The 10620-nt window shown below is 37.4% G+C and overlaps 3 protein-coding genes across 3 annotated transcripts; 1 reads left to right on the top strand and 2 right to left on the bottom strand.

Annotated features, from left to right (window-relative positions):
* The first annotated feature begins 130 nt into the window (after positions 1–130).
* On the top strand, positions 131–5128 carry LOC137735099 (SKP1-like protein 21). The gene is made up of 10 exons (XM_068474476.2): positions 131–350; positions 1346–1610; positions 2050–2271; positions 2500–2691; positions 2762–2872; positions 3071–3149; positions 3663–3760; positions 3897–4075; positions 4342–4475; positions 4582–5128. The coding sequence occupies exons 2-10, from the start codon at positions 1575–1577 to the stop codon at positions 4596–4598; spliced, it is 1068 nt and encodes a 355-aa protein (XP_068330577.1). The 5' UTR covers positions 131–350; positions 1346–1574; the 3' UTR covers positions 4599–5128.
* A 706-nt stretch (positions 5129–5834) lies between these two features.
* Positions 5835–6849, bottom strand: LOC137734539 (uncharacterized). Its single transcript, XM_068473783.2, has one exon. The coding sequence runs from the start codon at positions 6714–6716 to the stop codon at positions 5931–5933; it is 786 nt and encodes a 261-aa protein (XP_068329884.1). The 5' UTR covers positions 6717–6849; the 3' UTR covers positions 5835–5930.
* Positions 6850–8145: 1296 nt separating this feature from the next.
* LOC137734538 (uncharacterized) lies at positions 8146–8895 on the bottom strand. The gene has a single exon (XM_068473782.1). It carries the CDS (start codon positions 8893–8895, stop codon positions 8146–8148), a length of 750 nt encoding a protein of 249 aa, XP_068329883.1.
* Positions 8896–10620: the final 1725 nt, after the last annotated feature.

Below are 10620 nucleotides of genomic sequence, written 5' to 3'. Positions count from 1 at the left end.
CCTCAACCAACCCACGTGATACTGGGCATCTCACAACCCGACCCGCCCAAACGCCGGGCCGATCCCTCCTACAATCCAAAAGTCCGAAACCCTAACTATCAGCACGTGCGAGGGCGCCTCCTTCTTCGACAGAGTCACGTGCCGGAAACAACCGCACACAGACTCCAAATCGTGATAGCTGGAAGAGAAATGACACAGGAGGAAAAGGAAAACACAGAGAGAACAGAACGGAGATAGAAAGCCTTGCCTTTCAGAAACCCTAGCTCCCTCCCCAGTTTTCCCACCCCCAATTTTCCCACCTCTCCAAATTTCCCTCCCAAATTTTCCATGCATTTCAGCTCGTATTTGAGGTATGCTCACCGCTCTTTCTCCAATTGAAAATTTTCATATGCTATTGATTTATGCATGCAACTTTGGCTAATTGTATTTTTCCCAATTCAGAATTATTTAATCGATTGACTGTTTTTTGATGGGGTTGCTTTTGATTTTTTTTTTTTTTTAGATAAATAAACCCTAAATTTAATTTATATAGAAATACTACTGTTGATAAGGATTTTGTTAGTTGTGAGGTGGAATCATCAACAATGGAAGTTGAAGATTTTTCCTTGGTGGGAAATGGAAACTGGGTTGGATTCTGAAAACCATTTGGCATGGTTTGTAATCTGAATTGTCCTTTGTATGTGTCCTGGAATTCGGATTTTCGGCTTCCTGGCAACCATTTGACATGGTTTGTTGTATCACTTCTTATTGGGTTCAGCTAACCCAACTGTTTATAAAGGTATTCTTTTTTTTTGCTGAATTGCTCAACCAATTGGTTGCATTACACTCTCTCTGTTCGACCTTGTTTCTTATTGGGTCGTGGAGATTGAAGAACTCAATAGATTGGCTTCCAAGTTGTCTCCTTTCCGCATTCTGCCCCTTTACTTCTTTTGGCAGACCGAGTACTACATTGAGTTCTGAATGTTGGTTTATGAATATTAAATGCTATTTTGTATTGTATTTAACATTCAATCTGTAATATTTTCGTCTGGTATTGAGTATTGAGCTTTGTGCTGCTAGTGTGAAACTTATTTTTTCTTTCCCATTTATGTGCTCATCAATATTGCTCATGTATTGTAATATTTCTCTTCTTTCTTTCCCATTTATGCACACCTAGATATTGAGAAACTCCAGTGAAGTCCCCCCCATTTATACTTCCCCCTTTTCTTGTTACAAATTACATTTACCACTGTAAACTTTTATAGTTAAGTTAAAATATTGAAGTTACTGATAACGCTCTTCTTGGAATTTGAGGTTATCATCTCGTTTGTTCCCCAAATCTTATTGTGTTTTACTTTGAATACAGGAAATATATTTGAGAAAGCTCTCCGGATAAGAATGCTAACGCAAATTTTGTTGGGATTCAAGATTGTATCATTTTGGGAAGCACTGATAACTATTTTGTACTTAGTTAATCAAGTCAAGCTTTTGAATAAGGAAAAGGTTCCATTTTCCCTGTAACTCTGTTTGGAAGTGGAGGTGAAAGGTGGTTTTTGGTTCACCTCTTCTGAAAGTTAGTTGCGTGTCACTGTCAAATGTCAGAAGGTGTCATGGCGGTAGTCAAACCTGAGGTATGCTACTTCATTGTCTGATGAATTACAAATGGTAATTTAGGCAAGTTAGATTATTTAGTTTCATTCCATTTGTTTTCACATTTTATGATTTCAGCAGCATATGTATCTTTAAGGGTCCTTTGTCACTTGAGTATGATGGGAAATGAATAGGTATAGTAAAAGAATTAGTTTGTTTCTAGACGAACTCTTGGTGGAATGTAAATGGAGAGTTGTAATTTCTTTGGTAACAAGGGCTGGTGCATAGTGGTCGGAATAAGCAGTGTAGAAATTAAATAGAAGATAGTGGCTAGGACTGTTACACCTGGGGTTATTGGTTCTGTGGGTTGCATATGTGGTAGTTCAAGCTGAGATATAGGTGTATTAGTTGTATATAGGAGTATTAGTTGTGTTTCTCGTTTGACTCCCTCCTGATTTTCCTTATGTTTTGTGCAATTAGATGAAATCTTACATCTGGCTTCAAACTGCTGATGGCTCAATCCAACAAGTAGAAGAAGAGGTTGCCATGTTTTGTCCCATGATTTGCCGAGAAATATTGCAAACAGGAATGGGATCTTCCAAAAACTATGCTATATCACTTCCTCAACGAGTTAATCCTGCCATATTGGGCTTAATACTCGACTACTGTCGGTTTCATCAAGTACCCGGTCGCTCTAATAAGGTCTGACATATGATTCTAACATGCGTAGTTTCTTTTTTGTTCTTACAGGATATTATTTTCCAATTAACAATCAACGGTGAAAATCTTATGTAGAAAACTTGGAGAAAATACTGCTACCCTTTATGTGGGCAAAAAAGGGTGGTTTTGAAGTTTTTTATCCATCATCATCCTGTACATGGTGAAGTCAGAAGTAATTTATATGTTTGATAGTATTGTTATCATGTGTAGGAGCGCAAAACTTTTGATGAGAAATTTATTCGAATGGATACAAAAAAGTTATGTGAGTTGACGTCTGCTGCTGACAGCCTCCAGTTGAAGCCTTTGGTTGATCTTACCAGCCGAGCACTTGCTCGAATTATTGAAGGAAAAACACCCGAGGAGATACGCGAGACATTTCATTTACCGGATGACCTCACAGAGGTTTGTTACTATCAAAAGTTTGTTTTTTACCTTCCATCCATGTTTTTCATGTATATATGGTTCGATCCAGGAGGAGAAGTTGGAACCTCTGAGGAACGTAACTGATGATCCGCGTATCCGGCTCCTTAACCGGTTATATGCTAGAAAGAGGAAAGAATTAAAAGAAAGAGAGAAACTGAAGGTGCTTACTTTTACTTGAAGAGTTTGAAGCCTTTACCATATGTTAAATGCGATATCTGTGGTAATTTTATATTTCACAATGTTTATTATCTGAGTTGTGCAAAGTACAAACAAATGTAATTATGTAGTTGGAAGCTTGAAGCATTAAGACCTGTGCATACATGATCGCATTAATAGAAAGTTTATTGTTTTGTTTCAGAGTGTTGAGGCTGAGGAAGAGCATGTCGATGAGCGTTCAGTTGATGATCTTTTGACATTTATAAATGGTGGAAACAGAGGTATGATCCAGAAATTATCTCTCTTCATTCAGGTTTTCTGCCTTTTTTCTTACACATTGATTTGATTTATTTATTGACTTTTTTGCAACTTTTTCGCTGTTTGAAGTTGTAGTATGTTTGGCTCTCAAATTCATAGTAGATAAATTTTCCTGTGTTCTTGGGAGTAAAGTGAGTTTGCTTCAAGGCTAGAATTCTCCGTATCCGCCTGGGAAATGGTGATTTATCTATTCAAAACTTTTTTTTTCGGGTGCAAAGGACCACTCTGTTGAAGGTTATTGGCATCCCTATCTTACCTCCATGGACAAGGAGCACAATATTTTTTGGGGTTTACATACTTTTTGATAGGTCATTCAGTCAGTAGATTCACACATATCATGGTACTTAATTAAGCATTCAAGTTTTTTTTTCTCTTTACTGTACCATCGCTTGTCATATGAAAGTTGTATTTGATAGACCCATCTAGTTTTTCGTTATCTACTCTCAAAGCCTACCATAATCTGATACACTCTGCAGAAACAAAGGGGGTTAAGACCAATAAGAATAAAAAGAAAAATCGAAGAAGAAAAGATCATCCAAAAGATTCTTCAACCAATGTAAATGGACATAACAAGGTTGGTACTTCTTTCTCTCGCTCAAGACAGCCACCTATCGGCACTTAAGCGTGTGTGTATATAGTATGCTTGTGAATTTTCCTGCATGTGTCAAAACTTGTTTGTGATTTCTCTTTGTCATTGTCTACATTTCTAGGACTTGGATGCGCTTTCTTCTGCTTCCCAAGATGGTGACACTATCAACGTTGAGTCTCCGTCTCCCAGTTCTTCAAAGTTGCAAGATTCTACATCTGTTACCTTTTCATCAAAGCTTGACCTTGATGATGGTGATTTGGATGACGATTTAGATCCTGCCATGAAGGAAGAACTTGATAGGTAACAACAATGTCCAGTTAGTTTGTGATGATGAATCAAACTTCTGTTTTTATAAAGTATATTATTCAATCGTATTAGAATGATCACCACCACTAATATTTAACTGTTTATATGAATTATGCTGACCCTTGTCTCAACGTACACGGAAAATTTTCTTTGCCCCTGTTAAATGTCCCCTTCCATGGTTGTACCAATTCTACAGATATTTTATGATTATTGCAAGACTGTTTGTTTCTTACATTCCTTTATGTTTATGCTTTATGTAGGGAAGTGGAGGATTTTGCACGAAGATTAAATTCAGATTGGCCAGAAAGGATGCAGGAAATTTTATCGTTGGGCCAAGAGAGGAAACTTGCACCAATAGATATAAACGGCAATGGCTCTGCACGTAGATATAAAAGTATGTCCCAATACATCCTCTGATATTGAGAGTGATTGAGTGAGTGAGTGTGCGACTAGATTGAGTGAAGATTTGGTTAGACTGAGAGTTACCGGGTGATTTGCAGGTTTGGACAGGAGATAATGATCTACGAGAGAGCACTATTTAATCCGAATGTGCAGCAGCTTGAGTGATTGGAATAGATGCTACCGATGAGGTTTGCTGCTGCAGAAGCTTAGAAGAGAGCAGTGTTTTTGGTGTTGATGGCATGTGAGTACATTTGTTTGTTTTTTCCATCACCAAACGCAATTTTCGTTCTGTGGGCATCTTCTATGGCGAAGAAAGGAAATGAATAGATGTCAGAAAAAAAGAAGAGGAAGATCCCACAATTGGGAGCATAGTTTTCCTCATTGCCTTGAGCTTATGTTCTCTTTTGTGGTTGTTTATGAGGCGCATACTTTGCTCAGTTTTTTTCCTTGAGCCGCCATTGATGGCGGCCGCCTCCTGTACTTTCTTGAAACGATGCCGAATTTTACAGATGTACCTTTTCTTCTTCGTTTCATATATAGGCCCCATTTGGCTTTTACAGAGTCTTGCAAGAAGTTGTAAGCGCTTTCAGTTGATGTAATGAAATCGAAATGAAAAATAAAGGTTATTTAAAAAGCTTTGTACAATATGGTCGTTTTGAATATGTTGGAAGGCCATGTTTAACATTAGGTTCCACAGGGCAGATTCAATGACAGAGAAAAACTTTTATGCATCCGAAAATCGCTTCATGAAATCAGTTTCGAACATGTAAGCTCAAGAATGTGAAACCTTTGAAATAGGTACATGTAAGTTTTTCTGCTTTATGGTAGAAATGAACATTTACTCATCACCGATGCCTTTTTCAAGAATTTGAATATGTTGGAAGGCCATATTTAACATTAGGTTCCACGGGGCAGATTCAATGACAGAGAAAAACTTTCATGCATCCGAAAATCGCTTCATGAAATCAGTTTCGAACATGTAAGCTCAAGAATGTGAAACCTTTGAAATAGGTACATGTAAGTTTTTCTCCTTTATGGTAGAAATGAACATTTACTCATCACCAATGCCTTTTCCAAGAATTTGAATATGTTGGAAGGCCATATTTAATCTTGGGTTCCACAGAGCGGATTCGATGATAGGAAAAAACTTTCATGCACCTGTTTAACGAAATTACTTCATGAAATTAGTTTCTCACTTGTAATCTCATATATATGAGACCCTTGAAGTAAGTGTATGCAAGTTTTTCTCCTTTAATGACAAAAGAAATGAACATTACACGTCACCAATGCCTTTTCCAATTTCATGTCATTCACAAGTAGTATTCATATATTTTACATTGTTCTAATCAAATTTCACATTCTATGAAGATCTTTTATTCATTTATTTTTCTTTGACATTAATAAACGAAAAGGTAAAAAAAAGAAAAAGAAATTAGTGCATTAAAGATCAATAGTCTTTCAGTTTATGGGCAGAGTAATACTTCTTGAAAGCCCTAGGAAGATAGATAGGCAACAAGAACCCAAATAAATTGAAGCACCAAAACCCCATGTTTGCAATAGCAAGTCCTCTCCCAACGTACAATCTTCTTGCAGATCCACCATACTCCTCGTATTCTTTGGAAAACTCACTCTTCAGCCACTCCACAATGGTGAATATCCTCCTGGAATTGTAGAAAACCGGCACGAAAACACGTATGGGCGTCGAGAACCGGTCGGCGAAAGCCATTCCTTCCATGAACACCTGACTTGCGAGGAGAAAAACGTGCGGGGAAGCGGCGCTGATGCCTTCTTTATCGCCTTCGAAAATGCCCTCAAAAATGTAGGCAATGGGGAGCAGAAGGCCGATGATGGCGCCCGTTAGGACGTAGAGGCGGAGGATTTTGTTTTTTGGGTTGAAAACTGTGGGGTCTTTAGAGGAACTGAGGGCGGGGAAAGCAACTTTGGAGATGAAGTTCATGTAGATCATGGAGAAGACAACGAAGGCAAAGTCTTGGGGACTTACCATGCCGCTGGCGGAGAAGACGACGACGACGGCGAGGGCGTTGAGTTGCCGGAAGGAGAACGTACCGCCACCGGCTTTGAGCGGAGAGGCGGTGGCGCCGGAGTGTAAAGATGGGAACGTCTGGTGGGAGGTGAGTTTTGAGGAGGTTTGGTCGTTGTGTTCCTTGAATTCATGTTCTTGTTCTTTGGGGAGACTAATGTCACTGCAGGTTGGACCAACTCCACCTGACATATTTTTGTGTTCTTGTTGTTTAGTGTTAGGGTTTCTTGCAGAGAAAGAAGAGTTGAAGAGAGAGAAAATTGTGAGAGAGCGAAAGAAGGTTAGAGAGAGAATTAAGAGGAAGAGCTGGGGAGAAGGAAACGTTAGGGTAAAGCATAAGGTGAGGAGGGTGGACAGGTGGCAGTGTAATAGGGGTTTCAGGAAGCTGGTTTTGCTGAGAGGAGAGGGAGTGGACATCATTTTTTCTTAAATACTTTTGTCCAAGTCAAAGTGGCTTTTGCTGTTCTTAAGCTTAGTCTACACTTTTATTGGAGAGTGTTGTTGGAACGAGAAAATCTTCAGCAGGGCAGTCGGATGAGTCGGGTTATATGTCTAAGCCTCTTATAAAATATGATTAACCTGTATTTTGATACATCATACGTTTAGCGCATAATAATAAAAAAAAATTACAATGATTTATAATAATTAACATGCATTTTGATACATCATACATCGTACACGTGATGAGTTTTTATCAAGTACTATTTATATTCAATTTTAGATAAAAAAAAATTTACAATGATTTATGATTACACGATGTACGATAAACAGACACGATTATAAAATGCTCGAGATTCTCACAAAGAGAATTAAGAGAGCATCCTCATTCGTTTTAGTGCTTCAGAGTTTGGATACTTGTGCATGTCGTATGGCAACGTGGCTCGTGTAGTAAAACTAAAAGACAAAACTACCCCTTCATTAACTTTGTGACAAGGATGGACTAGTGTCCCTGCATGCATTGACATAACTATGCAACAAGAAATGATCGAATTTAGACGTTATTCAACCCCCAATTAAATAAGAATAATGCTAGATAAATTAAATTCGTAAGTTAAATTTATAAATTAAATTATACATCATTAATAAAAAAAAATATAAAATAAACATGTTATTTAACATTTAAACAATAATTCAATCATAACTTTTCATATTTGGAATATTACTCCAAAATGAGGTTTCTAAGAAAGTAACTAACCAACGATTATGAATCCGAAACGATGAATTCAAATATTATTGGCACTCAAAAATCTATCATAATTAAAATTATCAAAATTTATAAAGAGAAATGTAAAAAAGACTCATTTGCTCTTTATGAACTTTTTGTCAACTCATATTTTTGACATAATGTTAACACGAGCTCTAAAATAATAAAGTGGCAGAGAGTCTGTAAAGAATTCCACCTTGTGAGATTCTCCTTAGCATTTCCCTTATAAGGAAAAAAAAACTAAGCAAATTAAAATGATATATTATTAGTACTGTAAAAGAAGGAAAGTACTGAAACCAGCTACTAGAAAATTTAATGAGTTAACAGATAAGAAGGAAAAGAAACGAAAACCTCACTACCAAAGAAACATCTTACAAAGCTTCATGATATCTTCATGCAAAGACACTTGAAATGTCTTCATTCTTTAACTTCACTGTAAGCCGAGTAATATTTCTTGAAAGCCTTAGGAAGATAAACAGGAAGCAAGCACCCGAAAAGATTAAACGACCAAAACGCCAAGTTAACAACTGCAAGCACTCTCCCAACGTACAGCCTCCTCGCATAGCCACCGTACACTTCATCTTTTTTTGAGAACTCACTTCTAAGCCAATCCACTATGGTAAAAACCCTCTTGGAGTTGTACAAAACTGGCACGAAAATGCGTATCGGAGTGGAAAATCCGTCACCAAAAACCACTCCGTCCATGAAAAGTTGACACGTAAAGAGAAAAACAGGCGGTGTAGCTGCTTTGATCCCTAGCTGGTCGTTCTCGAGAACGCCCTCGAAGATGTAGGTTATGGGGAGGACAAGGCCGATGAGGACGCCGAGGACGATGTGGAGGCGGAGGAGCTTGTTGTGGGGGTTGAAGAATTGGGGCTCTTGAGAAGAAGTGGGGACGGGGAAAACAAACTTTGAGAGGAAGAAGATGTAGAGGAAGGAGAAGAGAACGAAAGCCATGTCCCCGGGGCTGACCATGCCGCTGGCGGAGAGGACAATGATGATGGTGAGGGCGTTGATCTGCCAGAAGGGGAGGACGCCGGATCTTTTGAGTTTTGAGGAAGTTGGATCGGTTTTGCTTTGTTTGACGAGCTCATGTTGTTGCTGTTCTTGTTCTTGCTCTTTTGGGAGGGTGATGTCGTTGTAAGTTGGACCAACCCCACCTGACATTTTTGCGTCTCTGTGAGAAAAGTTGCTCTTGGTTTATCGTTTAGGACTTGAGATTTTACCTGAAAAAAAAAGAGAGATCAAGGAAGAAGAAAGTTGTGAGCGTTTTCTAAGAGATGAAAGTTGTGAGCGTTTTATTTTAAGGTTATATGTAACTTGTATGGTTGTCTCTTTTTCTGAGCCATTGTTCTTATCTTTTAAGTTTTAAGCTTAGTTTATATGCGAGATTGAGGAGTGTGTCACTTGGAGACCGCAACCGCATGGCATTCGGTTGAGGGGAACAGCCAGTGTTTTCTCCTACAGTCTACAATATCAGTAGATGCGTGTACACACGTCAACTGGCAGCATTCAAATTTTTATTTTTTTAATATAAGTGATTTTTATTTAAGTTAAGGGTAAATTTGTAAATAAAATTTTAGAACTAAAGGATATAGAAGTTAATCATGATTGATTTTATTACTTAAGTGTCGATAAACGTGCTCATTCATATTGGTAACACATCATTTAGTTTGCAACTTTAGTTTCCCTATCATTACCTTTACGTTAATATCGAAACTCTGAGAGTAATTTGAACAAGTGACGTTACATTCATCATATTTTTCATACTACTTTTGTACTATCTCTCTGTAATATAGCAAGGCGGCCAATGTGTACGTCATCTCTATTAGTCTTTTGACTTCGACTTTATTAATAATTAAACTTGTTTGGAGATGGTACAAATTTGATATGAAAAAAAATGATCTCCATGAGCAAATAAAAAGTTGGATCTAGAATGGATCTCACCTGAATCATCCCATCTATAGTCCTGAGTAGAAGTTTGATTTCAAACCCTAATGTGCCTTGAATGATCCATATCACAAGATCAAGTGCTGATGAGCCCATTGAAGTAGCATTTTTGAATTAGGTATTGAGTTGAACACATACTAAAGCTTCCTCGTCATTGATTAACAAAACTTTCTATTTTTATTATTAGGCATGTAGTGGTAGTTGCCCAAGATTGGTATACTAACAACTTTAGCTTCACATATATGTTCAATCCAGCAAACATCTTAGCCTTAATTCGAACTTGCCCAACTATGTTTTAGTACATACGTACTCATGTCTCTCAACTACCAAACTTACACTTCATTCACTATAAACCAAATCCACTGGGAAGGCGCAGGTTAGAATACGTACATTTACATTGAACATATTGAATGTATCACATACAATAAATTCAATTCAAATATCCATCTCCTTAATCAGCTTGTCATGTTCGTATTGTTTTCGTGTCAAATATATTATCTTAATGAATTAATTAGTTTAAGAAGTAAAAGTTGTTTATTTTCGTATCAAATAGTTTAAGAAGTAAAAGTTGTTTATTTTCCTGTCAAATCCCTCCTCATATTGAATATTAAGAAAAATTCTTGAGGTTCTATGCAATTTTCATGCTATGAGATGCTTTCCCAGGATTCTTATCACAGCTTTATATATCTTTGTAGAATTTGATCAGTAAAGTTTTCATCTAGTCAAGAAGTGCATATGCTCTTTTTTTCTCCTTTCTTTCTGTTAAAAGCATATGATTTGATGAATAAATGATTTTAGTTCAAACCATAGCTCGGAAACGAGATGGCACTTTTAGTTTGATGGACTTCGGGTGTCACCCTAAATGTGTCCAGAACACGTGCCGAAATACCACATGTAATCATACCAAAAAAAATTTCCTCTAATTAAATATAACACATGACG

This window comes from Pyrus communis, chromosome 7 (assembly GCF_041283825.1).
Source record: "Pyrus communis isolate YQ-2024b chromosome 7, ASM4128382v1, whole genome shotgun sequence".
In the NCBI taxonomy this organism is placed as follows: domain Eukaryota; kingdom Viridiplantae; phylum Streptophyta; class Magnoliopsida; order Rosales; family Rosaceae; genus Pyrus; species Pyrus communis.
Note: the sequence above shows the minus strand (reverse complement) of the source record. Positions and strands in the feature narration are given on the sequence as shown.

What these genes read in the sequence shown, in the direction of transcription:
- LOC137734538 (XM_068473782.1), bottom strand. Translation starts at nt 8,895, where the DNA reads ATGTCAGGTGGGGTTGGTCCAACTTACAACGACATCACCCTCCCAAAA.
- LOC137735099 (XM_068474476.2), top strand. Translation starts at nt 1,575, where the DNA reads ATGTCAGAAGGTGTCATGGCGGTAGTCAAACCTGAG. An exon ending in TATAAATGGTGGAAACAGAG is followed by an intron (nt 3,150 to 3,662) that starts GTATGATCCAGA and finishes TACACTCTGCAG; the next exon opens with AAACAAAGGGGGTTAAGACC. An exon ending in ATGAAGGAAGAACTTGATAG is followed by an intron (nt 4,076 to 4,341) that starts GTAACAACAATG and finishes TGCTTTATGTAG; the next exon opens with GGAAGTGGAGGATTTTGCAC.
- LOC137734539 (XM_068473783.2), bottom strand. Translation starts at nt 6,716, where the DNA reads ATGTCAGGTGGAGTTGGTCCAACCTGCAGTGACATTAGTCTCCCCAAA.